We start from the raw sequence: 27,743 nt of genomic DNA, 5'->3' as shown, positions 1-27,743 counted from the left end.
CAAAAAATTAACTCGAATTCAAGAGGAGACAAAGTCCACCATGCCCACTTTACTTATCAGGCAATAAACAGAAGAGGAGGAACTAGATTCAGAGGCTTGAAATGACTCAGCATTACTCAGTTTCAGCTGAGAATCATTTATTGAAAAACATACATTTAGTTTGTAACTGCGCAATCGGAAGAGACACAGGAGGAGAACGTAATTAGGAGCCCAGTTCATTAAGATATGGGTGTCAGAATTTTTCAAGTGTGTATTCTACCACTTTGTGCTCATATCATGTCCCACGAGCAAGATGAAAACACTGCAGGGTCAACTCCCACATAAACTGTCTCTGCAGACTTCTCCCCCCCCCCCCGGCCCCGCTCCTAAGCTACATGCACCATAACAGTGACAGGTGTTAGAAGTGAAAGTATTAATAGCAACGTGCATCTTTGCTGCATTTGAGCAGTAACCACGTCAGAGCTTCAAATAGATACTACAGTAGCCACACATTGGACAGTGTTCACCCTCCAGGTTTTGTGGGCACTATTACATGGCTTATGGTTCTTTAAACCTCTTTCACTCTCCTTCTCCATTTTTTTTTATAGTGATATCCCTGGATGAAAGCCAGAGTCTCTGAGCACTTTACAAACCTACACACAGTAGCCCTAGCCTCCTGAAAAGTACATGCATTGTTTAACCATGCAGAAATTGAGGGACAGAGAAGGTAAGGGGCCTGTCCAAGGTCAGAAAGACTCCAGAAAAGGGAGCCAGGACTCCTCTGCCCTAGCCACTTGGGGTGGGAGGGAAGTTACTTTTGAAAACTATCCTCCTTAAAGCGCAGTTCTCTGAAGACTCTAGTGACACCAGCTCTGGCTCAGAGATGCAGATGTGGAAGTTGCTCCAAGTAGGACAGAATGAGCAGCTTGTGTTAATAGGGTGCTTTTGGCCATATATTTAAAAGAAGCCTTTATAATGAGGGAGCTGAAACGAACCCTGATTCATGGCACAGATGGTAAGGGGGCACGGACACCATGCTAGGTCCCTCTCCTGCCCCACCAGCTCACTTGAAGCCTATTGTCCAACACGGACACTGAAAACTCTCGGCAGCAGTTCTGTGACATGGCAAAATTCTGCCTATTTTCCTCCACCCCAGCAGTTACTGAGAGATCTGGAAGACCATCCTTTGCTCTGAAAGAGACCAAGTGGTCCCTTTTTGTCCAGAGTACCAACCCACAAGCAGCATGAAAACAAAGACCCAGAGAACGGGTGGGGAAAGTCAGGCTTAATTCACCCCCTCTGTGCCATGCACAGTCTCTGCCAGGGAGGCAGGGTTTCCATGCTCTCGATCTGCTTTCGTAAAATTGTGCTCTGTTCACCAGGATGAACAGACTGTTTAAATGAACACAGCAGTCTGGGGAGGAAGTTGCCATCATGTCTGTTTCAGGCTGGCTGCCTATTCCGATCATCTAGATGTGCCTGCAGTTCATACCAGGGAGGGCTCTTTGAGCCGCAAGGAAAGGACAGTTTAAGGAACAAAAGTTGTGTTGGAAGACACCCTGGATCTGCCTAGAAACCAGGCTTTAGTGCAGCTGAGTGACCAGGGCAAGCTTTGATTTCTTTACATTTAACAGCACTCTAGAAGAAGCTTCTGCTGGAAGACTAAGATTGCAGGAGCTAAGGGGTTAAACCCGGCAACTCTAGTTTCTGCTCCTATTGAAGCAGGCCCTGAAGGGTAGCCATTGTTTCAAACCAGCTGGTACCTTGATGATCTTGGGCACAACAGTAACCAGAACTCTTGAATCTTTTTGCCAGAGAGGTCAGTTGGGCTAATCCTGCTATGTTAAAGTAGCATTTACAGCATAAAGAAGCTATCCTGATGGCACAATGGTAGGAAAGGTTATATCTACGGTCTAACTTAATAGCTACTCAAACTTGTAGGACATGCATTTACTCACTAAACCAAGTTAGTTCTCTTTAGGATCAGACTGGTCTATCGGCCGAGTCCCTGCCTAAGGCTCGGTGTTGTTACAGGCACTATTCATAGTTATACTTCGGAGGGGAGTCAGTGGGTACATGCAAGCTGCTTTTTAAGCCGTTAATACGCAGCTGTTCATACTTGAAGGGTATAAGCAACATCATGGCCCATCAGTCTGAAAAACATGCTGCCTTTAGAAATTATTGATCTCTAAGATGCAGAAGGAAAGGGGTGGGTAGAAGGCGTGGGAGGGGGAACTACACTCTAATGCAAGCTTGGACAGTCTTATTTCTACAGCCAGATGTATCCAGATACCAAGCAAGCTGGGCAGCATATTTAATGAATTAGACCCTTAATTGCTGGTGACAAAGTGAGCACTGCACTATGACAAGTGAATGTAGCAGATCTTAAAGTGACAGAATCAGAAAGGTTAATTTCATAAGTTGCAAAAGGATTCGTTAGACAGCCATTTGTTTACGTGCATTCCACACAATTTACTTTAATTGTGGAAGTCTCCTGGCCCAATCCTGCAGTCCATATGCAGGCAGATCTCCTATAAAGCTAACTGAGTTTTGCCCTGGTAAGGACGAAGCCCTCAAATGTGCCTTCCCCTCCCACCACCACATACTGAACATTTGTAAGGATTCATGCAAAACCTCACTGCATCTGACAGTTTGAAAGCCAGGAATAAATATTCTTTAACATCTTATAAATAAGCCATAGAACATCTTAACGAGAGCAAAGTGCTTTTTATCCCCACCCCACTTAAGACAGTTAAAAAAACCTAACTGTGAATGTGTCTCCACCACAACAGAACAATGAAACTTCTAGTTCCTAAAACACGATAAAACTGACAGGTAAGTGTTTCAGACAAAGTACTCAGTCTTTTGGTACCCTGAAGTTATCCTTCTCTTTTCTGATGGCTCCCATTGTTCGAATGGGATCAGTTTCCCCAGCATGCTGCTGGACTGTCTTCTCTCTAGCAGAAGTAAAATAGACAAGCCAATTTTATTTCACTGCAATAAGACTGTGTATATTAATCATATTTTAACTCAAACCAGAAATATTATAACTCAGACCTGATTTCACATTTAAGTTACAATCACACAAACTTCTAGGCAGTATTTCTTGCAAAGCGCCTGCTCACAGGATACTTATCGACCCATGAAGATGTGAGGGCAGAGCATGGTTTCTCTGGGCTGACCAGCACAATCCAGAACTGAGCCCTGTCATAGTGTTCATAGCGATCTTAAGAATTTTTAAAGATGCAGTCATCAGCCAGAACAGATTGCAAGTGATAAAATCAACATGCTGAAAGGAGGTGCTTACATCTCCAGATTTGCACTCTCAGAATATACAGCATGAACGAGGAACACGTCACTCAGCCAAGAAACAGATCTTCGCTCGGGTCAAATCGTATAGCATTCTTAAGACTTAGCCAGTCACTACACCTTCATCTGTTGGCACAAATCTCTCCCAGGATAAATAGTTACGCATGTGAGAAGAGGTCACAGAATGGAACAATTTAAACGCAAGTAATGCCACAGAAGCACCAGCTCCCTTGCTCCCCATAATTGTTTTAAGTGACACCGGTCTCCATCGAAACTGAAATTTGCTGATGAAAGGCAGAGCAACAAGCTGCGATTGCTGCTTTCTTTAGAGGTCATGGCCTCCCCCATTTCCTAATAACCCAGGATAATATCAGGATCAGCCATGCATACACAGGTACCTCACTCGCATGAAGGGGTTGTATGTAAACTCCTCTGCAATAGTAGACGGGATAGTTGGTTCGCCACTGTCATATTTTGCCTGTAAAAAAGGGAAAGATTTCTGCTTTATGATGGGTACAGATGTGAAAAGCAATGGTCTTCAGTATCGTGCAGTAAAGCTAAGACACAGAGTCAGTGCTGTGTTTCATTGCGACATTCAGAGCAGCTAGAGGCAATGCATACAGGCCATCCACAGGCCAGGCTGCTCTCACCAGGGGAAAAATGGCATAATCCTTCCCCAAATGGACACATAGGTGCAACATTCAAACAGATGCAGGACACAGACAGATGCTGAGCGGCCCCATTCACAACCCTCTAGAAGCAGGAATAGCACATGGGGAGGTGGGACTGGGAAGGGCAGAGGGAAGCTGGATGTAGGGCCAGTGCTGGCTCACAGGGTCTTCGGCCGTCTGGAACTGCCCCTTTGGCTTTGCTCCGCACGTTCAGGGTGCGGGGGGGGGAGAGGGGGGGTACCCTCCTGCTGCTCCCACCAGTGAGGCTACAGCTATGGCCTCTTTGGGATAAAGACAGTGTGTGAGCTCCGCCCATCTGCTTTGCTCCCGCCACCAGCCCCAAACCCCTTCGTGCTGCTGGGTTTAACCAAACTCAGGACACGACCTGCCTCAGCCTCCTGATCCCGGTCATTGCCCTCCCCTCATCCCTGCCCTCCATTCCTCTCAGCATCCCTGCCCTCCCACCAACCACACTCTCCTCCTGCCTCCTCACCTCCTAGCACCACGGCTCCACCCACAAACCTTGCACGACTTTGATGGAGGCGTACAGGTCTCCTCCGCCACCACATCACATCAGTGCCAGCGCCCTCCTTCTCCCTCTTATTTGTTAGACTCACTTGTTGCATCGTGTCCCACCCTTGACTAAGATCTGAGGCAGCGGCCATGTCTAGATGCACTTGTACAATGCCTCCCCCCTTACAGGGCCCTGATCCCAAAAGAGGCTCTGGGGTGCTACCCCACTATAAAAATAATTCTAATAACCCACTAAGCCGAATGCCAAGATCCCACTTACCTTAGCCCAGGCTAGTTTTTGCTGGATGGCAGCGTTATTGGGTTCAACATGACGGGCAAATTTTAGGTTGTTGATCGTGTATTCATGACCACAGTAAACTCTCTAAGAGAAGGGGAAAAAATGTTACACTCACACCGCTTCATATCCCAGGATCTCAAAGCACCATTACAGATGTTAGGGCTGCAAACCTGGCTCCACTGGAGTTCATGGCAAGGGCTCATAATCCTCTAGGACATGGATATATATTCTATCCACCATACGGAGGCACAGAGGAAATGGGGAAGAGATCTGCCTGATGTTACATGGCAGAGCTGGGAAGAGAACCCAGAAGTCCTGGCTCCTAAGTCCTCTGCCCTAGCCTGCATTCCCTCTTTATGAGCAGAGGAGGGATCAGTGGACCAGTGCTCCCTTCTCCACGGACCCCTGGCTGTTCTACATGCAAGACAGTCCCTGGATATAGCCCTTGTTCATTCTGAAAGATCACTTCCCCCATTTTGAATACCAATTCCTTCTTAAGTCTGCAATAGGTTCAGCTTGGTGAATTTGCTAACATGAGATGAGGGATCGATACCGTTTCAGGGTCCAGGCGGCCTAAAATCTCTATCAGTGCTTTGTACATTTCCTCTGGGGTTCCCTCAAAGAACTTCCCACAGCCAGCCACGAACAGTGTGTCACCTGGGAGAGAGGACAGGACACAGTGTCACGACCAGACAACACACTGGAGCAGACAATCCCAGGGAAAAAAAAAAAAAATCGGTACTGTGGCTGGACATGATCTTCATTACACGCAAGCTTCCCACACACACAGTTTTGCCACCTTAAGCAAGAGACATGGCTAGAAGGCCATGCTATAGATCCAATGGACATTGGTCTGTAAACAGATACGTGAGGGTGCCTAACTCTTGGTTGTTTGGGTACGCTGACGAGAGCCTGTTAAGGAGCAGGTACACATGATCAAGTTCAAAGCATCAGACCTACTTCACTTGAGGCAGGATCACCACCCAGGTTTCCAGAGACCAAAAGTGAATGCACTACCCACTAGTATAGTCGCCCACCTAGTCTCTCCTCTAGTTAGCTACACAACTAACAAAGTTGTAAGAAAATATAGGAAAGCAAACATGGGCCAAATTAGTGATTGCTAATAAAATTCCAAGCCTCGCTAGTTGGACAAGTTTAGGGAAATTTCCATTTAGTGAGCTGTGGGGGGCATGGATCAACATTCATGTCGCACTCCTCATCAACACTCGGCCAGGGCAAGTTAGTGATCTAACCGGCGGACCAAATTCAATGATGAATCCTGGTCACGTGCCACCTGAGGCAAGTTGCACATAGGCTAAGAAGAAGTGAGCTGTGATTGTAACAAGGAACAGGGAAAGAAGCTAAATCTGGATAATCAGGAGAACATAAGCAGAGGAAAGACCTGCATTTCTCAGCAACACAGATCGGAGGCAAAATAAACCACCCAATTCCTCACCTGTAAAGACAGCGGGAGGCTCAGAACTATTTGGTTTAGTCACATAATAACAGATGTGTCCAGAAGTGTGACATGGCGTATAGAGGCATTTCACATGAAGAGATCCCACCTGAGGAGAAGGCCAAAGAATGAAGTTAGGCCACCGTGCACTGGTGGCAAGGGAGATTAACTCACTGTTTTTCTAGTCATACGATTCAGGCAAGTTCTCAGAGCTGCAGAGTAAAATCTCAAGTCAGGTTGCCACGGGAGCTCAGCAAAGGTAAGGAGGGGTGAGCTTACCAGAGAATGGAGCATATTACTTAAAAGCAGGTGCTGAGTCACTCTCACTTACATGCAGAGTAACTCAGTCCTTGGCAGTGAATGAGGCCACGACAAGAGCAAACAGATTGAGAGACATACAAAACCCAAACAAGTTAATCAAGTGTAAACAGCTACTGCCAAGAGCTGTGTTAAAGGGGACGTGAGCTATACCCAGAGACACATACTAAAACAGCCTGCTCACCAGGCTAAGGGGCCATTTATCACAGACATGAGTTAAATTTTAGTGCCCCCCCCACACACACACACACGCTTCCCAGTGTCTCTTTGTGCTTCCTTTTTTGCTAAATACATCCCTAAATGTATATTTCTGGGACAAGCAGAATTCCTGTGCGTCAGCAACATTGCCGCACGTTTTACTGCGTAGGCGCCAAACGTAGCTGGCAGATACCTCCACTGCAGTTAAACCAAAGCTTTGTCGAATAACCTTCGTTTGTTCAGCTTAGGAAGAGCAGCACCAGTCCTGAACCACTCACTTCCCCCTGCCAAATGCTGCAGTCCAGCCAGAGCAAGGAGGAGAGAGTCTCCACTCTGCATTTGCAGATCTACAGGAGCTGATTTTTAAACCTTAGTCTTAAGTACCTCTCTGGCCTCCATCGCCACAGTGTCTAAGCACCTCAAAATCTCTAAATGCATTTATCCTCACAGCACCCCTGTGAGGCAGGACAGTGGTATTATCCCCATTGTACAGATGGGGAACAAAGGCAGTGACTTATCCAAGGTCACACAGGGACTCTGGCAGAGCAGGGAACTGAACAGGTTGTGAACCCGTGAACCCTTAGTGGCATCCTTAGTGGAACCCTATGTAGAGACCTGTGGCATCTGTCCAGCTCTAGACAGGCTTCTCAAGTGGAAGGCGCATTCTGGATTGGGGTTTTTTTTTGTTTTGTTTTTTTTGTTTTTACCTGAAATGATGTAGAGTGAGACACTTTCTGTGTCAAGGCTCCCACTCGGTTGTCTCCTCCATACACTCTTAACCCAGACTCCATCTTCACAAGCTTCTCGTTACCCCCGGCATGGTCCCTAGAAGGTCAAAAGGTCACGTTTTGGGAGACCACAAGATGCATTTCTTACAACTCTGGCCCTCCTCTAGCTACACTGCAAAGTCTGGCTCGTTACCAGGCATTGAATTTTACCACCTTTTGTAACGTAAGCAGCTACTTGTTTCTGTTTCCCTGCACTTCACCTCCACACACAGTTTCAGAAGATTCAAGGTCACCATCTCCTCCCTGAGGCTATGCCCCACCAAAGCTATTGCTTGACTTCATTGTTCAATTATGTTTTAAGAGGAAGACCGGGACAATTTCTGCCGTGGGTCTCCCCACTGCACCTGTGCTGAAGTTTACGGGGTATGTGTTCATTACAAAAAAAGAAAAGATGCAAAGACCAAGGCACATTATTGACAAGACGTGAGGATTTTCAGGAGAGCTGGAGGAAGATTACAGATCTCAATTCACAATGTAACAGCATTTTCTAGTCTTCAACATGAGATTTTAGAATTGGATACGGTCTTTTCTGCAGAGCAAGAAGAGGGGCTAATGGGACATGGGCCCACGTTCTTAGAGGTATTTAGGCACTTAAGTGCCACTGAAATCAATGGAAGACAGGTGCCTAAATACTACAGAGGATCTGTGCTTTGGACACTGTCATGATGGGTGCTCTACAAGTACACAGCTAGGTCAGTTAAACAGAAGCCATCATGAGTCATTCTTTTTCATTGCCATGAGAAAGCTGGTAGCGTCACCAGCTCCAGTTCCATCGCCTAAGCCTGTATTAAAAGTGCTTCCTTAGAGCTTTCATTCCCACCAGACTTTAAATTAGATGGGTGTTAAGTAAATCTATCTAAACAAGATGCCAAGTGAGGGGAAGCCAGAGCAACTGTCAAACCAGTTTCCTCACTCCGCTTTCCCTGAGGCTTGATTCAGCTCTCAGTTACACACACGCAGCATCCAGCAGTGATAAATGCATGCACATACCCAAGGACCAAACTCTGCCGCCGGTAATCTGCTTTATTGAAGTGGGTCCTCCTGTCTCTAAATTGGATTCCAAGCCCAGTGAAGCCAGTGGGCAGACTGCCATCGACTTCGATGGGCTCTGGATCAGGCCCATTAAGCCTAACAGGGAATCTCCTTGTAAAGGTTAGTACATTTCCACTGAGCCCTGGCTCCTCTGAGCAGGAACTCATGTGTGGGGACCAATAATATCTGGAAGAACCACCCCTTGAATTGTGCTTTGGATGAACAACTGCCTCCAGAGGCAATTCTACCCTACCCTAAGATTATAACATCGCAGAACATAAGTGTTACCAATGGTGATGGGTAGTTAGAACGGTAGTCAACTTCACGCCATGCTTTCTGACCACTTCCACAACCTACAAACAGAGCATCATAGAAACATTAGACCTCATATAACCTGGCTTAGGCATGGCCTCAACCATGAGTAGGGGCTTTTGTGCCTCTATTACGGTTTGTAAGGAGCTGAGCCAGAACCTGCATCCCAGAACTCGGGCAAGGCTCCCATTAACTATGCTGGGAATGACACCGGAGTAAGGACTGCAGATCAGGTCATTAGGGCTTGCCAGACTGGATCAGAACATCAGTCCAATGTTCCACCTCCGGCAAATACTTGTTACTTCATAGGAAGCCAAGAAAAACCTCCATACTGCACCCAGGACAGATAAAGGGGAAAAAAATATCCCTCCTGTTCACATCCCAATAAATACAATTTGATTACCCTTATCTGAGCAGCTGTATCGACCAGTAAGCATGACTTCATCCAGCCTTTTTACCCCTAACCCAGAGCAAGGTTCATGGCTTAATCATTTCCTGCATTTAAAATGCAGGGCTAGCATAGGCAGCAGCCAGCCAAACCCAGCTCCCCTTTCACCAGGCAGAGCGCTTTAGCCAGAGCACCATGGAGCGTCACCTTCTGGGGTTGCACAGGGTCAACAATCGCTGCCTCTTTGGTTTCCTCATCGATGATGAGATACATGTAGTTGTCCGTGAGGGCTGGAAGCAGCTCCACCTTCATGTTGGTCTGTGTGACTATCTTAGACTTTCTCAGATCAGAGTCGGCGTGGAGGAAGCCAGCTCCTGGCCGTGTTGCACCTGGAGATGCAGAGGATATTTGAAAATATGGTTGGTGCAGCAGCAAAACTGGCAGTGGGGAAAGAGTATAGGGGATCCTGTGGCTCTGAACGCCAAGGCTCTGAAGGGCCCCGGAGAAAAGCAGCACATGGCTTAGTGCGGTCTCCTGCTAGAGCCGATATAGGCTACCACATCTAGGAGAAAAATCAAGGGCACAGGAGGGGTGAATTCTCCCAGGTAGGATGCCACCTGCCACAACGAGGAGTGAAATGGCTAGCACGTGGCAGTAGGGCCCTGCTTCCTCAGCAACACCCAGGAGAAAACCTGGCAAGTCACCACAGAGATGAGAGACAGGCCCTGGCCCAGGGCGCTTACAGTCATCAATGAACCTGTTTGCATGAGCAAAGTTACACAAGGTCTGTGTGATTGCAGGATTGGGCCTAATTTAAGACCTGACAGAGGGGTAATAGAGCAGGCAGAGGGGGGTGGAGGAGGGCTGACAGCTGTCACAGCAGTAGGACTACGGGGTTATCAGCAAAGGCCAGTGTACAGCACAGTGGAGCCAAAAATAAAAAAACCCCATGTTTTACAGCCGTGTTTCTCAACGGCCAGTCCAAGGAGCAGTGCCAGTCCCTGAGATCTCCCTCACACAGGTTAGAAAGGCAGCATGCCAGTCCCTGGTATCAAAAAGGTTGAGAAATGCTGTTTTAGAGCATAGACAGACACCTTTGGCTCATTCCTTGTAGACACCATAGCAGCAAGGTAAGCAAAGGGGGAGAGAATGCTGGATTCTCTGCGGAGGATGCTGGACTCCCCTCGGTATACAGGTTATTAACCAACATACACTCTGGAGGAAAGGTTTGGGTTAGTGGGCTACAGCCACTCAGACGTGACAAAAAGAGGTGTTCTGCTGTTTGCTTCGGGTGAAGTGTTTAAGCAGATCCAGGACATTTCACACGAAAACAGCCCAAAGTAAAAAAGAAGCCTATTTAACTCCACAGGGAATCGGTATGTAAAACAACAGCCAATGGGCAAAAGGCTCAGCCATTTAAATGGTGGAGATGAGCAAGAGAGGACAGCCCACTTGGCCTCCTGTTTCTAGAGCCTCTAGTCACCTACTCACCAATTTCAGGGCTCTTAAGTATAGTTGTTAAAAGTTAAAAGAAAAAAAAAACAACAACAAATGTTCCACTCAGGGAGGATCACTGTCGCCTGTAAAATCTTGCTCAGTGTAAGCCAGTTGTCTGGGATGAAATTCACCTCTATGGAGAGGGCCAGCACAACATGAGCATTACAGAATCACTGAGAGGTGCAAGACCAGGGCCCCGTTGCGCTGGGTGCTGTACAGACACACACACAGAAACAGTCACCGCCCTAAGGCACGTTCAGTCTAAATTGACAAGGTGGCAGCCCAGAGAGGGAAAGTGACTTGCCTGAGGTCACACAGCAGCTCAGTGGCACAGGTAGGAATAGAACCCAGTGCTGCCACTGGACTGTTCCGCTTCCCCACAATATGGCTTGTGCTGGCTTCTGTCTGTGGGATAATGGAAAGAAGAAATATCTACGTTTCTGGAAGAGGTTTCTAAACAGGCTTTGGGATGCACAGTACACAAGCATCACAACAGTGGAGACACACCAGACCTAGAGCTACAATCCAGCTTCATCGGTGTTATGAGCATTTGGCACACGAAAAAGCCTTTGAACCACAGTCTCGCCCGCCCTCTCCCCCCGGGACATTTAAAGTATTTCTACATTTATATTTAACAACACACACACAGCCCTAGAATGGCAGGAGACATTAGGACTTTAGAGACACAATGCACCAACAGGAAGCGTAGGGAAACAGACTCCCTAAGTCACTTCATAGCCAGCTCTTACGAGTTCAATGAAAGACCTCTCCCCGCACTTGCTCCTTTGCCAAGGATCTTCCACACACCCCATCTTTCCTCACCTGGCTTGGAAGCCTCTAAAGGGACGCGGCAGGACCATGCAGTACCTCAGCAGAGACTAACAACAGCTACAAGAGTCAATAGGGATTTAAGCAACAAGAAAACTTCAGCGAGGGAGCAGTTCTACTATGTCGCCTGGAGGTCTGTTCACATGGTCCTCGTTAAGTAGGTCACTGCGTCTCAAGAAGGTACCGTCTCCCACTCTGTTAGCGTGACAAAAACTGAAGCCAAATTGGAGTTCCTTATGGCAACTGCTGACCCATTTAGTCCAAAGTGTCTCTCACCCTGCTGACAGCAGCAGCTCTTTGTCTAAGCAGCAGAACCCGTTTCTGTCCCAACCCTGGGAGACTTTTCCGGTAGTTTCTCCCTTGCAGAGCTGCCAACTGTTGCAATTTTACACTAGTTGGCATTTTTCTTAAAGCCCCAGCTCCTGGAGTTAGGGGATTGTGTGAGAATCTCAGTCTGCATTTTGAAAGTATGATTCTAGCCCCCGTATTGCAGGCAAAAACCTGATGACCCACGTGCACCCTAAAGGCTCAGAACTCAAATAAAAAGAACCCCCAAATATTTAGCCTTTTTTTTTTTTTTTTTTTTTATAAAGTCTCATGATTTTCTGAGGCCTGACATGGTTTTTGTCTGTTCACAATTGGCAATGTTGTGCTTGCCAAGATGAAACACCCTTCTCTCCCAACACAGCGTCTGCCCATGGCTACAGCAAATGCTCCAGGTGAATGCGCTTTCCGTCTGATCTCACTCCTGATGAAGCCGGGGTAGAACTGCCCTAGCAAGACTGGAACCCGCTCGCCCGATCAAATAGCCTCCTATGGGAATTCAGCCATCCATCTCCCCGGAACAGAAACCGGCTGTCTTAATGCCGGAGAGAATTGATGCGCAGCAAAGAAGACAACCGTGTTGCTTTGAAGTGTGGGGACACAAGGGGCTGGTGTTTCATTTTACTCCCAGGACTCCAGCCCAGCGTTTTCTGAGATTTGGCAATTCGCAATTTTCCTGGAGTGCCAGAGGCACAGCAGGAAACCGAAATTGCAACCGAGGCAGCTTCTGAGCGAGCCTCTCAGATGGCTCAGGAATGTCCATGTTTGAGGAGAGACGTTTTTAAAAGGCCTTGTAGTCTTGCTATAGCTTATAAAAAACAAGGCCCGTAGAACTTTAGAATATATGATGTTCAATCTACTGCGGAGCTTCACTTTGCAACCATCTGAATCTCTGCAACCATCTCAGTACTGGCAAGCGCAATAACCCGTTGGAAAACTTAAGAGGCAGACAGTTGTTGCTGTAGGTCCCCTTTGGCTTATTTATCTGGCCCAGAGTCCTTGGTTTTCCACTCCACACCTGCCTTCCGCCTCATATTAAACTAGAGCTGTAAGATCAGTAAAGGAAGAGAGTGTAAGAATCTAAAATGCAATACTGCAAAGAAAATCCCCAACTCTGAAGCATAACAGAGCATACACATAAGAGGCATTTGACAGAGAAGACACTTTAGCATCCATACCTGCCAATTGGTGTTATGGAGCAGGGAAATCCCTTTTATAAAAATAAAGCTATCATTCCTCGGCAGGAGAAACACCAAAAACAAACCAATCCTTCTTCCCCAACCCAAATCTGGCGTACTTCAATAGGGTAAAACCATTTCCTCATCTCCCCCAACCTCTCCAACCCTGTTTACAGTTAAATTAGGCTCTGACCCTGCAAACACTTATGCACATGCTTAAATTTTAAGTAAGGAAATAGTCCCACTGACTTAAAGGTAATCATATTAGTATTTGGAGGTTCTGGCCACAAATTATTTACCAGATCCTTGAGAGGGGGTTTTCATGCAAGCACTTGCCTTTAAAATACCAAAGTGTGATCGGAATAAAATAAATAAATAAAAATAAGCGTGCACACACTTTGAAATGCCCTCCGAATTTCCAGCTGTAACTCAGACCTAGTTTTCAGAGCTGTTCTCATCTGGTCTACAGGTGCATAATTTCCTATCTGTGCACACTGATGCTATCAGAACTGGTTCTGTTTAAGATGTCATTCAGCCTCATAACATTACGTAACTGACCCCACTATCCAGGACCATATCACAGCATTTATTTCAATGTCACTATATGAGCCTTAATAAAGCGTACCCTAAAACATTAAGGCCTAATGGTTTTATTTTCATATTGTTCCTTAATATGTTATCATACTTGGGGTCTGATCCAAAGCCCCTTGAAGTCAACAGAAAGATTTCCATTGACTTCAGCAAGTTTGGGATCAAGTTCTTTGGTCATATCTTCTGGTACCACTCTTCAGTGTACAAGTGTGATTCTGCACTTGAAGAAGGGCGTGTTTGCAGATAGGAAACTGTTCACATTATCCAGCATATGGATGTACGCTGAGGAGACGAAGCAGAGTTTAATGCAAGACTTCTGTATGAGAGGCGTTATGAATTCATTCCTTCTACACTATTAGGGATCAGATAGGAAATTTATATTTATTTAATTTCTGAATCTGGTACCTGCATGTCTTGTGTTCTACATTCGCAGCTTCTTCTCCAGGTAGAATGGACTACAACAAACTACTTCTTATATCAGTTGTGAGACTTTATCTTTTTGGTCATACTGCTTGTATGGTTCTCAGAATTTTGATATGACTTATGCTCCTGTTTGTGTTGCTACCACCCGAGTGATTAATGCAATTTGCAATAGCAGCTCCCAGAAATACATCTGGGAAGGGCCAATCACATCATTATGCTTTTATAATAATAATATAATTACCCTAATACTACTTAGCACTTATGTCGTGCTTTACATGTTCAAAGCACTGTACAAACATTCAAGTTCTGGCAAACTGTGGGGTCCCTAATAATCCAAAGGGATGACAGAGTTGCTTATAAAATACTGTACACTTTTCAAGTTTGACAGCAAATGAAGTCAATAATAGATGGTTTAGGGTCATTCCTACAACTGGACCCATGTAAAATCCTCTGCTCCTTACTTCACTAGGACTCAGGGTGATAAATTCACATTAAAATCAGAGTTTCAAAGAAGTTCTGTCGCTGTTTAAGTTTGTTCGGGTTTCTAAAAGTTACTAATACAACCCCTCACCCACAAAATATTTATAGTTTATCAATAAAACCAGCTTGGGCTGGGTTTTCAAAATATACTCCAGGAGAATTTCCCACCCAATCATCCTGCTGCAGGAAGGCCAGAAATGAAACGGACTACAGGAAAAAGGGGAATGTCACCTATCTGCGGTCGACCTGTGGAGTTAACTCCCAAAAAATCCCTCAGCGAAACAGCAGCGTTAAAGCTGTAACCTCCTGAAGGGTCACAACCAGGGTTACAGCCCAAGAGGAAGGGAAGCGTTTGGGGTGCCGATTTTTTAACCTGACGGCCCATTTTTAACTAGGAGATGGTTCCCACCCACCCACCCCCCGGACTGTCCTTGTTCAGTCGCCTTCAAGGTTATTTCAAGCCCTGAAGTGGTTATAACCGGGCCCAGCCAGAGGCAGATACCCCCCCCCCGGCCCAGACCCACTAGACAGGGCTGGTGAAGCACCCCAAAACGGATCCCTCCTCCGGCCCAGAGCAGACACACGGCCCCGAGGCGGCTCTCTGCCCCCTTGCAGGCGTTACAGCCCCGACGCAGACGCGCTACTTGCGCGTTTCCTTCCCTGCAGCTGGCGATGAAGCCACGGCTGGGGGGGGGGGGGCGTAGTGCAGCCGCAGCGCACGGCGCTGGGCACGGCCAGGGGGTCCCCCCCAGAGCCCCTCTGCAGGGGACGCTCCACCCAGCGCGGCCCGCTCCGGCAGGCGGTGCCCGCAAGAAGCTCCCCCCCGGGCGCCGCCGCCACGTACCCGCTCGGAAGCCTGCCGCCGCCGCCGCCCCCAGCAAAGCCAGCGCGCTGCCGAGCCTCCGGCGGCTCCCGCGGACCATGGTCTCCAGGGCGGCGCGGCAGCCCGCCGGCGGGGTTACATAAGAGCCAGCGCCGCACGCTCGGCCGGGTCCGGCCCCTTCCCCTGCCCCGGCCCGCCGCCAGCCAATCGCGCCGCCGCTGGCCGGACCAGCCCTCCCCAGCGGGGCGGCGTGCCCGGGGCTCCGGCGGGCAAGGCCGGCGACTCACAGGGCCGCGGTGGGAGGCGCCGCTCCGGCCGGGTGCGAGCCGCCGCCGCCGCCGCCTGCTCCCCCGGTCTCCTGCGCTGCCCCGGGCCCCCGCGCTTGCAGCCTCGCCGACCGCGCCGCGGCCTGCGACGGGCGGGGGTGGCACGTACAGACAGACAGACAGACAGACACACCCCCCCCGATCGCTGCCTCGGGCTTTCCCCTCCGCTCCCGTGTCCCACCCAGCCTTGCCTTGCACGCCCGCGGATTGCACCACAGGGACGCTGCCGCCCTCGGCCGGGTGACCCGAGGCGTCCGAAGGGATCGCCCCGACCCAGCAGCATAAGGACGGGGGTGGGGGGGGCAGAGGCTCGGCCTGCTGGTTTCAACTCGCTTCTCTTGTGACTGTTTTTTTGGTTTTGGTTTTTGGGTCTCCTCTCCACTTTGCTCACGCTTTCTGCCTATTGCCTTAGGGACGAGGTGGCCTGGGGAATTTGCCCTGGTGCGTTTTATTCCATCAAACGGTTGGTAAGCTATAAAGTACACATTGGCACCGCATTTGAACGCCATCCCTGCTCCTCACCATCATGTGCTGATAAGGAGCAGGAAGGGTGGCTGGCAGGCCATGCATTTAAATACCCTGATTGCAGAATCAGCTTCGCCCAGGGGGGGGAAACCAGGGGCGGAACCGTGTGTGCCTAGACAACTCTGGTTTCCAGCTGCGAGCAATTGGATTGGTGCAGGGGGAAATGTGTCTCCTCTGACCGGCCGTAGCTGTCAGGTGATTGTTCTGCCCTGCTCACAGCTCATCATCTGACACAGAGGGAAGTTTGCAGCGATGATGGCCTCTTCCAAGCCTTTGGCTAAGTTCTGGGAATGGGGCAGAAACATCATCTGCGTGGGGAGGAATTACGCAGAGCACGCCAAGGAGATGAAAAATGCTCTCCCCAGCGAGCCCCTTTTTTTCCTGAAGCCTTCCTCAGCCTATGTCCGGGAAGGAGACCCCATTATCAAGCCTTATTACTGCAACAATCTGCACCATGAGGTGGAGCTGGGAGTGGTGATTGGGAAGAAAGCCCATGCTGTCTCCCAGAAGGCTGCTATGGACTACGTGGCAGGTTATGCCCTGTGCTTGGACATGACGGCCAGGGACACCCAAGCTGAGTGCAAGAAAAAGGGCCTTCCCTGGACCTTAGCCAAGGGCTTCAATACCTCCTGTCCCGTTAGTGATTTTGTGCCCAAGGAAAAGATACCAGACCCACACAAGCTGCAGATCTGGCTCAAGGTAAATGGCGAGCTGAGGCAAGAAGGGGAAACCTCTTCTATGATCTTCTCTATCCCCTACATCATCAGCTATATCAGTGAAATAATCACACTGGAAGAAGGGGATCTGATTTTGACAGGTAGTCCCAAAGGTGTTTCTGCTGTACAGGAGCATGATGAGATACAAGCTGGGATAAACGGCATCCTCAGTATGCAATTTAAGGTGGCACAGCAATCACGCTGATCTTGATGAGGGAATCTGTCATTTCTTTTTGGGGAGCACTCTACAGATGCCTTTTAAAACAGCCAAAGAATGAAGAAATACCTAGCTGTCTGTTCCCCAGCAGCCTAAAAGAATGTATCGCCCAACCCTCTTGGAAACAATGAAGAATCAAATGTACTGAGCTAAAATATTAGGTTTTGTGAGCCTTCTTATAAAGGCCCCAGATAAGGACTACCACTCTTGTGAAGGTCAAGCTTTTCACATTACTGAATGGCACACAGATCCAGCTAAAAATATGTATATGGTAGAGAGGCGCTCACGCAATCTGGTTAATGTGTTATATTTGAAGGAAGCAGCTTTAAAAAGGAGAGCTGGGAGCGTGTGAGAGAAAGGGATTGTTGTAGTGAAACGCTAGTTTAGGAAGTACTCTAATTAAATTGGTTTAAATTAAATGTTCTGTCATATTGTTTGCCCTAATCCTAAAACTAATTTAGTGCTTCAGGCATATTGTCTTTAAAATAAACATCAATTTTTGCTAAGGCATGCAGAGGCCTTTGGAAATAAGTGTCTACAAATTTTAAATGGTTCAAGAAAATTAGCGTTATCCTCACCACTTTTTCCTCTCTGTTAATTTTTTGGTGGGGCAAGGTGACATTATGGGCACATGAAATTTGGTCTCGTTAAAGGAAAAATTCACTGTGGTATACTTCACCACAGATACATGTTTGCTTCTTTTATATGACTGTCATTAAAAACAAATTGTTTTTCAAAGGAGGTTAAAAAATTAAAGGATAGCTGGCATACACAATATACAGTATATTTACAGCTGGTCTGGTAATTATCTTGGAATTACATGTCATCGAAATCATGCACGTGATTGCCAGGAGGCCTCGTTAACGGCATAAACCTTCTGGTGGCTGATTAACAGAAGTTTGGGGAGAAAGCTGGGTGCTCCAAATTCAGAGGTGAGTGCTGTGTCAGTGGGCAGCCAGAAGGGGAAAGGCATTTTATAAAACACAGCCAACTGTAAAATGGGGATAAACAAGGCTCTCTCACCTGTGCTAAGTGCTTTCAATTAATATTTATTAAAATTAGCAAAATTTAAAATATACCATTACTTCTAACAAACTGGCTTTCAAGAGAATTACTTCATCCAACTATTAGTTAAAAGAAAAATACAGTTTTAAGGAAATTTTCAGCAGTTGGGATCCAGTTGCCACATAAGGAGGGACTATTTTAAGGTTTAAGACCCAATTCTGCAAACGCTTTCTACACACGATAGTATTTAAAGGGCCACTTTCATTTTTTAAACTTTTTAATTACATTTGTGACAGTCCTTAAATGGGTAATTTTTTTTTTTAATTCTTTAAAGCAATTTAAAAAATTCTTTCCTGCTGATGTTTAAGGATCTTCTCAGTAAGAGATTGTTTCTCCAAACAGTTAAACAGGAATAATCTCATACATGAGCAATTTAGTCAGTCGAGTAATCCTATGGTGTTTATGTTCCTTGGACGACACCCTGGCCATAGAGGGGAAACGGTGAAACTCAGTATGGTACAAAGTACTATCAAATGCACAAAAAGAATAAATTGAAAGCTTTTTGTCCTCCACTAGCTTCTTTCAATTATACTAATCTTAGGCCACAATCCTGCAAAAATTTGGGCATATGCTTAATTATTATAAGCATGAAAATCATCTCAATAAGAAAACTCGTATACTTAAAGTTAAGCACATGCTGAAGTGTTTGCAGGATGAGAGCCCTAGTTGTTACTTATGAAACTGTAGCCGGTACAGCACTTTTGGACTGAAATACAATTTTCATGTATATCATTTATTTAATACTGCTACTGAACCCGCTATTGTGAAACAAGGATCTGAATTAACCTAGCAAAGTGTCTTGTCCAACAGAAAATTCCCTTGATACTCTCACTGTTGAAAGTTCACAGCTTCTGCAGAAGGCCAGCTTAGTGAGAGGAAAGGTCAGCCTGTTCCGGAAGCCCAAAACCCCACAAACAGCTTTCCACTTAACACTGTGCATAATGGCAGAATTTCTGTTAGTTTATGGCTGGTCACCTGGTACTGGCTCTCGTTGTTTCCAGGTGCTTGGTAACATCAAAATACAGCAAAAAAATTATATTTTCATATCTATACTTTCCCATGTAAACAATTCCTGTTATAACAGCAACGTTACAAGTTCATGAGCGGGGGGGAAAGGTGCCCAGTACACTCATGTATGCAGAAAGATACAGTCCACAGACGTTTTAAGATGTGGTATATACTGTGAAAAAAATTTGAGATTCCCTAATTGAAAAAATCCCTTTTCCTCCTCAAATATAGCTGTGCAGCAAATAGATGAACCTAGAATAGGAGTCATTCATAACCAAAAGGAAAGGGGACATTTGGGCTTAGCAGTGGGTTAGCAGCTGGTAAAGCTTTTTGGACATAGAACTTTTCAGTGCAAAGGTATTCTAATCACATTTTTTATGTCTGGCATATGCATCTTGGGCCTTCTGTTATTCTTCCCTCACAGATTTACATTCCTGAAGGAAGTCAGGGAGAGCCGTTCATAGCGTGCTTTGGGATCTATCTTCCCATACGTTGTAGGATCTCATCTATACTACAAATAGAATTGTATTGAGGACCTGGTTACAACCACAGTTATCCTCTAATACAGTTAAACTATGGTTCCATTTTAAAGCAGACAGCCATGTTTGGAATCAACAGCTCATTTTGTCAGCTTTGGAGTGAGCTGTAGCTCATGAAAGCTTATGCTCAAATAAATTTGTTAGTCTCTAAGGTGCCACAAGTAGTCCTTTTCTTTCTAAGTTCATGTCAAGCAGACTAATTTCTGTAGGAAAAAACACCTCCACGTCAGAACCACCCCCCTTCTGAGGGAATCTGCGGACAAGCTCAGTGCAGTGTCATTCTTAAGAAGTCTGATTGCCATATGTAGACGTTGAGCTGGGGCATCTACACGAATCCGTTGTGGAGAAGCAGGAAGCACAGAAGGTCTATTGTGACATCTCTTTACCTTTCCAGAGCTCTGTAACCCTTTCAGGAGTCTGATTTGTCTTGTCCCCGCAAAGTGTCACCTCACTTAAAAACTACATGCTTACAAAATCAGACATAAAAATACAAAAATGTCATAGCACACCATTTCTGAAAAATTGCTGACTTTCTCATTTTTACCATTGTGACAGGGTCAGGCCAGATGGCTACAGGAGAGTAATTTTTTTTTTGGAAGCAAAAACGGTATTTTTTTATTTGCATAACACACTTACAAAACAAAAGAACAGCATATGCAATGTGTAACACAGCAACCAATCACAATTGTTTTCTCATTAGCTTCAGGGGAGGGAAGTGTTCAAACTTGCCTGGGCCCAGAGCAGGGGGCTTCCTCGACTCTCGTGGTCTTCCACCCTTCCAAGTTACCTGGTGGCCCAGAGCGAGGGAGCTTCATCGACTCTCAAGGTCTGCCACCCTCTCGAGTTACCTGGCGCCACGCCCGAGTGTCACCAACAATTCCCTCCTCTGAAAGCACCCAATAAAAGGGCAGGCTATGGGGTGGATAACCGGGGGGGGGGGGCACGTGCACCCACGTGTGAAAGGACCCCTCTAAGGTGGTGGTGTCCACAGCAGCAATGGCTGGGGCTGGAGTCCCTTACTCTCTCCCCCAATCAAAGGGTCAAAACAAAGGGAGCCAGACGGGGACACAGAGCAGAGAGCCTCGGACAGCGCCCACTGCTCCCCAAAAGCATCAAGGGAGTCAGTGGATGCCGCCCAGAGGAACTCCACCCGGATACGTGAACAGACCGAGGATCGGAAAATAGCCCCACAGTCACAGGAAACTCCATCGGGCAACCTCCTCTCTCTGGTTTTATAGATGGCCATTTTAGCCAGGGCCAAGAGGAGGTTAACTAGGAGATCCCGCGACTTTGTGAGGCCACGGATGGGGAGTGCATAAATAAAAAGGTGAGGGGAAAAAATGCAACCAAAAACGTAATAAAAGATTTGTGAGGAGCCAGAACAGGGGCTGCAGCCTAGCGCACTCCAAATATATGTGCGCCAGGGTTTCCCTCACACCATAACAGGGACAAGTATCTGGGATGGGGTTGAACCGCGCCAAGTACGTGCCCGTGCTCACAGCTCCGTGAAGGAGCCACCAACTGATGTCCCCGACGGGCCTCGGAACCAAGGTGGAATATAGGCTGGCCCACTGGGGCTGCTCACCCTCCAAAGGTGGCAGAAGGGTGTAGAGCACGAGCGTGTATAGATGTTTCCTTGGCACGGTTTGGAAGCATACTGGCTGCAGTTCATGCAGCCGGCTCGCCATAAAGCGGTGAGGGGGTCGATTGGGTCTACGGGGCAGGGGTCTACGGGGCAGGGGTCCAATTAAAAGGTCCGGCGGGCCTGGGGTAGAGGGTGGGCGGGGCATGCCCTTGAGCAGGGTCCGATCGAGGTAAGCTCTAGCAGCTGGCGTCAAAGCGGCGTTCACCTCCTGAAGTACGCACCGGGGAGTACGAGGTCTGGAGAGCCCCATGCGCCGAGCGAGCATCAGGGGATCCAGCCAGTCTCCCCGGTCGTAGTCCAGGAGGTCTCCGACTCTCGTGACTTCTGCTAGGATCAAGCTCTGGCGCACCGAGCGGGACTCTGCCACCTGCACATAGAGCTGGGGGTTGCGTAGCAGGGGCTCCGCGAGGAGATCTGCCCCCTCGGTGGCTGCCACGGACCTGGTCGTTAAACACCGTTTCCAAGTCCGGAGGAGGTCCTGGTAGAAGACTGGCAGCCTGGAGAGGTCTCTTGGAAGACCTCCCGGACAGAGATAAAAGAGCTGCCGGTCATATCGGAGCCCTCGGATGCGGCACAGGATGGCGTGCGCCAGTGTGCTCCACGCCGAACTGCCTGCACTATAAAGGAGCCTCTGTAGGGCCTGGAGGCGGAAGACGCAGACCTGAGTGTGCAGACACTTCAGGCCCTGTCGTCCTTCCTTCAGGGGTAGATGAAGAACCCCTACAGGGGCCCAGTGCATTCCTGACCAAAAGAACCCCAGAATCGATGTCCGGAGGTTGGTCAGGAAACCCGGGGCTGGGACCAGGGTGTTGAGCCGGTACCAGAGCTTGGACAGGACTCGTTGATTAAGCACCAGCGCTCTCCCACGAAGGGAGAGACATCGGAGTAGTCCCGTCCATTTCCGGAGCCGCTCTATTACCCCGCCCTCTAAATTTTCCCAGTCCTCCGGCGGGGAAGGGTGCGTGGCAGAAAGGTAAACGCCGAGGTAGAGCAGCGGACCCGCGCTCCACCAGATAGTCTGAAGCGTGGGTGGGAGGGAGCTCGCCTGCCGCCAGTCTACTACCACCAAGCCAGAGCTCTTGACCCAGTTGACCCTGGCAGAGGAGGCTGCCGAATAGATGGCCTGGCAAGCCTCCACCCACGCCAAGTCGCCCAAGTCCTGGACCACGAGGAGCATGTCATCGGCGTACGCCGACAGGACCAGCCGCAGCTCCGGCTCCTGCAGCACCAACCCTGTCAACCTCCTGCGGAGGAGGCAGAGAAAGGGCTTGATCGCCAGAGTGTACAGCTGGCCCGAGAAGGGACACCCCTGGTGTACTTCTCGTCCAAAGCTGACCGGTTCGGTCAGGGTCCAGTTGAGCTTAACCAGACGCTCTGCGGAGGCGTACAGCACCCGGAGAAAACCCACGAACAGGGGTCTGAAGCCAAACGCTTGCAGAGTGTTTAGGAGGTACCCGTGGTCCACCCTATTGAACGCCTTCTCCTGATCTAGGGACAGGAGGGCGAACGACAGACCGTCTCTACAACCGAGTTCCAAATGGTCCCAAACCAGAAATAGGTTATCAAAGATACTGCAGTCTGGGACGGTGTAGGTCTGGTCTGGGTGGATCACGTCCGCCAGCACAGACCCTAGCCACAGCGAGATTGCTTTCGTTACGATTTTGTAGTCCGTGCTGAGGAGCGAGATGGGACGCCAATTTCGTAAATCGCGGAGGTCCCCCTTCTTCGGCAGTAAGGCGAGCACAGCTCGCCTGCACGAAAGAGGGAGGACCCGCTCTTCAGAGACTCGGCCCAGACGGTGACTAGGTCTGGGCCGAGGACGTCCCAAAACATGCGGTAGAATTCCACGGTCAGCCCGTCCATGCCTGGAGACTTATTAGTGGGCATACGACGGAGGGCTTCCGAGAACTCGGCCAGAGTGAGAGGCAATTCTAGCTGGTCTCGGTCGCTCGCACTGACCGTAGGGAGCTCCTCCCAGAGCACTCTGCAAAGGCCAGGGTCGGTCGGATCCGGGGAGAAAAGACTTGCGTAGAAGGCTCGGGCCCTCCCGCACATCTCCACTGGTTCCGTGAGGGGGGTGCCGTCTTCTGCCAGGAGGCAGGTGACGTGTTTCTTGGCCCCCTCGTTTTCTCCAGGGCATAGAAGAAGCGGGAGCCGTGATCCATCTCCCGAAGGAGGCAGATGTGGGATCGAACAAAGGTACCCCGGGCCCGATGGTCCTCGAGGGCCCAGAGCTCCTCCTGCTTCTCCTGGCACGCTCTGCAGAGGAGCGGGTCCTTGGGGATGGCGGCCAGACGCCTCTCCAGCTCTAAGACCTCCTGTTCCAACTGCTCTATCGCTGCATTTCTCCATCGGCCGGTGCCCCAGGTGTAGTCGCGGCAGAAAAGCCTGGCACGCACCTTCCCCAGGTCCCACCATCGCTGCGCCAAGGGAAAGGCATGCCGCTGCCCTCGCCAGGCCAGCCAGAATTCCTGGAAGGACGTCACGAAGCCCTCATCCTCCAACAGGCTGTTGTTAAAATGCCAGTAGGCCGGCCCCGGCCTCTCTGCATAGAGGGAGGCTGTCACAGTGGCTAGATGACGGTCAGAAAATGGGGCCAGCCGAATGCTGGAGGAGTGAGCTCGTGAGAGATGGAAACGTGATAAATAAATGCGGTCCAATCGGGAGTGGCTCGACCGATGGGCTTCCACCCGGACAAAGGTGAATGTGGAAGTGTCATCCGGGTGGTGGTCACGCCAGATGTCCACTAGGGAGTGATGTTCGACTATCTCCCGGAGAGTGTCGGCAGCGGCCAGGCTCTGCTCGGTCCCCGAGCGGTCCTGTTCCTTGAGGGTGGTATTAAAATCCCCTCCCAGGACCAGGCACTCGTGAGAATCTAAGGTGCCGAGGAAGGCGGACACCCAGTGGTAGAATTGCAGCCGCTACGGGCCTGATGTCGGGGCATAGACGTTAATGAGGTTAACCATGAGCCTCTCCATATGGACCTGGAGATGCAGCAGGCGACCCGGCACGGCCTCTGCGACCCCTAGCACCTCGGGCCATAGGTCAGGGGAGAACAAGGTCACCACTCCAGCCTGTCGAACCGTGGCATGGCTAAAGTAGACCCTGTTCCCCCACTCCAGCCGTCAACTGTTTTCGGCGGTTGGGTCTGTATGGGTCTCCTGCAGGAAAACCACAGAGTACCCTCCCTCCTGAAGGAAGGAGAGCACCTGGGACCTGCGGAGAGCCATCCTACAACCCCGGGAGTTCAACGTTGCGATGGTGAGAGGTGTCATGGGGAGGGGTTGGGGGGGATCCTCACTGGCAGGGATGCTCGCATCTCCCAGCGGGCCACGCAGCAGTCCGTGACCCATCTCGTAGGTGAGTAATTGTTCACAGAAGACGCGGACCCACCAGTAGGCCGCAGCATCCTGCTTCCCCATCCCTTTACCTTCCCCCATGAGTGCCCTTGTGGCCCGGAGGATTTGAGAAAAGTCCCCCCATCGCTGGAGTGCAAGTTGTACCTTTTTGCGGGAGCCACGGACATCCTCTAAAAACTTCCACAGCTCTCCTCGCAGCTCATGGGGGGGTGGGGTTACGGTTTCCCAGTTGTTCCCCGGCGGGGCCCTTGATGCAGCCCTGTGGTCCACTAGAACGGACAAGCAGGGTGCGGACCCCCGACAGGGTGCCTGATGGGCTGGAGCTTCTAGGCCCGCCTCAAGCTCTGGGGCGAGAGGGGGCGGTGGAGGGAAAATAGCAGCTCCTAATGGGTCAGGGCAGGAGAACACAAAGGCCGCTCCCTGGGGGGTCATCAGTTGGGAAAGGGAAGGAAACAGCCCCAGGGGCGGCAATGACATTGCAGGAGGTAAACTGGATAGGGGCAGGGGCAGAGGCGAGGTTGTGGGTTTCGGGAGGCAGGCAGCTGGATGGTGGCACCTCCCGATCAGGCTCAAGGGTTAAGGGGGTGGGGCGGGAGCTCTCAGTGACACTGGGTGCGTGCTCTGTGGTGGATTTAGCGGCCACAGCATCAGGAGGTAGATTGTCTTCTATAGGGCCCCCACCCGGGAAGGAAGTCAATTGCTCCACACCAACGGGGGGTGCCCCTGGTGACTCGTGTCCCGGCCGCGTGGCACCAGCTGTCACCTGAGCAGGCTCGGTGGTCATCAGTGGGGTGCCATCAGCGGCTGGGTCAGTGGAGGAGTCCAGGGGCTCCTTCGAGGTGGGAGCGGAAGCAGCAATTAAGGGGAGGGAGCCTGGGGAAAAGAGGGGTGGAGAGAGGTCGCCCAGATCAAGATTTGCTGGCAAGAGGTCGTCCTCCCCCTGGGCGACCGGGGTCAGATCTAAGGCCTTGATCTCCTTGAACATGGAGGAGAGGACACTTTCCGCCGCCCCGGGGTTCTCCTCGCCGGCACCCGCCACGACGGTTGCCTCAGGATTCACGGGGGCTTCGGGTAGCGTCAGGACAGAAGGGGCTTCCTCGAGGTGTCTCATAAGGGAGGGTCTCCCGTGGAGGGGAGACACTACCCTCTGGTGCTGCCACGTCTTTCTGGGCTGACACTGGTGGATGGGACGCACTCGTGGGCAAAGTGGAAGGTTCGGCATCGGTGCCCCCCTTCCTGGTCTTCCAGGGGGCCTCCGCCTCGGGTGGATGAGGCGGAGCTTGAGCCTTCCGCTTGCCTCGCTTCCCCTGGACTGTGGCCCAGCCCTCCATGACATCATCTGGGGGCTGGTTAGCAGGGGTCGTGGCAGGGGGTAAAGGCGATGGCTCAGGGACTTGGGAGGGGAACGGTGGGGCAGCATAAGGGAGGGAGGATTCTCCCTGGGGCAGGCTCTCTCCCATGCCTGGTGGTATCTCTGCCACACCCTCCTCCATAGGCCCCGCTAGATTGTCAGCAGCGAGGGCGGGGCTCTCCCGCTCGTCTGGGCATTGTAGGGGACGTGCCCCTTGGGCCTGAGCAGGAGTAGCGGTGGTCCGAAGAGGAGGGGAGGCGGGTTTGGGTACCGGGCGGCCAGGGTGTCGGCAGTGACAGAGCCGATGTCCTGCCGGGTCTTGGGTATCCCAGGTGCCCCTCCTTGCCAGGCTAAGGGGCAGTCCCTCTGGACATGCCCCGCCGCTCGGCAGAGGTAGCACCGGGCTTACCCCGTGGAAAAGTACACCCAGTAACGGGCCCCCAGGTGGGGGACTAGGAAGGGCCCTTCGAGCGCCACTCCGTCACGCGCCACCAATGGCAGTAAAAGTTGCACTTGCCGGCGGAACGAAAAATTGTGACGGAGGGTGGAGTCCTTGCAGCCCAACAGGAGAGGGCTGATAACAGAAACAGGTTTCCCCAGGGTTGAAAGGGTGGGTAGCAGGGCAGCATTGGGGAGAAAAGGAGGGACAGAGGTCAGGACCAGGCGGACGCTCATGCTCAAATAAATTGGTTAGTCTCTAAGGTGCCACAAGTACTCCTTTTCTCTTCAGGTCCTCTAGCGGCTCTTGGGGGACAACCCCCCCCCCCCACTGCCAGGCCCCTTTCCACCGCTTCCTGGGCAGCAGCCTCCGATGCTAAGAAAACGACCTTCCCTTACATTTTGGAGGCCGCCACAATGGCCGAGGGCCCCACCACCCTCGCCAACGCCCGCACGTAGGTCTCCATGTGGGGCGAGGCGGGCACCAGGAGGCATCGGACACCGTGCTTCCTTGTCATGGTGGGAAAGGGGCCCCTGCCGCTATTGATAGTGGCGGAGGCAGTGGGCGGGAGAGATGACGAGGCGGCAGGCGGGGGCTGCCGCCACCTGGGCATACATCCTGGGGGCTGAGGGAGGGACATCCGCAGAGCTGGTGGAGGGGACAGCGGGGGAGGATGCCGTGTTCGGTGGCAGGGCCGCAGCAGAGGGGGTAGCCCCTGCCATGGAGGGCCCAGTGGTTTTAGCGGGGCCCTTCCCCTTCTTCTTGCCCTGGCCTTTCCCGCCAGCTGGGGGGGCTTCCCTAGAGTCTGGGGAGGCGATGGGCATGGCAGTGGCGGAGGTCACCCCGGTGCCCTCCATTGCCAATGCCCCAGTGGGGGCGGTGGCAGGTGATTAACAGGAGTTGGGGTCAGGTAGAAAAGGACAAGCTGTGGGGTGGACAATTCGGGGGGGGGGGGGCACATGAACCACCGTATGCTTGTCCAGAGAGTCCTGTTTGGTTGGCTGGTGCTTCTGGCCCATGCAGTGGAATCAGGGCGAACAGCTGATTCCAGAGGCAGATGTTAGACAGCCAGCAAAGATGGTAGAGTGGGGGAGGGGGTGAAGATCGTAGTGGGGGGGTTGGGAGGACACAGATGGATCGGGGGGCA

At 50.4% G+C, this 27,743-nt stretch overlaps 2 protein-coding genes across 3 annotated transcripts; one reads left to right on the top strand and one right to left on the bottom strand.

Moving 5' to 3' along the window:
• Nucleotides 1-120: 120 nt before the first annotated feature.
• On the bottom strand, nucleotides 121-15,594 carry LOC125644241 (hydroxyacylglutathione hydrolase, mitochondrial). 2 transcript variants are annotated; one of them, XM_048867880.2, is made up of 10 exons: nucleotides 15,428-15,594; nucleotides 11,064-11,164; nucleotides 9,470-9,651; nucleotides 8,851-8,915; nucleotides 7,450-7,567; nucleotides 6,227-6,335; nucleotides 5,324-5,427; nucleotides 4,753-4,854; nucleotides 3,687-3,766; nucleotides 121-2,936 (listed from the first exon to the last, which is right to left on the bottom strand). In XM_048867880.2, the coding sequence occupies exons 3-10, from the start codon at nucleotides 9,572-9,574 to the stop codon at nucleotides 2,837-2,839; spliced, it is 783 nt and encodes a 260-aa protein (XP_048723837.1). In that variant the 5' UTR covers nucleotides 9,575-9,651; nucleotides 11,064-11,164; nucleotides 15,428-15,594; the 3' UTR covers nucleotides 121-2,836. The 2 variants fall into 2 exon arrangements, with proteins under 2 accessions (XP_048723837.1, XP_048723836.1); XM_048867879.2 differs by lacking the exon at nucleotides 11,064-11,164 and having other exon boundaries at nucleotides 15,428-15,587.
• Nucleotides 15,595-15,917: 323 nt separating this feature from the next.
• Nucleotides 15,918-17,974, top strand: FAHD1 (fumarylacetoacetate hydrolase domain containing 1). The gene has a single exon (XM_048867882.2). It carries the CDS (start codon nucleotides 16,510-16,512, stop codon nucleotides 17,176-17,178), a length of 669 nt encoding a protein of 222 aa, XP_048723839.1. The 5' UTR covers nucleotides 15,918-16,509; the 3' UTR covers nucleotides 17,179-17,974.
• Nucleotides 17,975-27,743: the final 9,769 nt, after the last annotated feature.

The sequence above is a fragment of the Caretta caretta genome, chromosome 10, assembly GCF_965140235.1.
Source record: "Caretta caretta isolate rCarCar2 chromosome 10, rCarCar1.hap1, whole genome shotgun sequence".
Lineage (NCBI taxonomy): Eukaryota > Metazoa > Chordata > Testudines > Cheloniidae > Caretta > Caretta caretta.
This window is presented reverse-complemented; position numbering and strand designations above follow the sequence as displayed.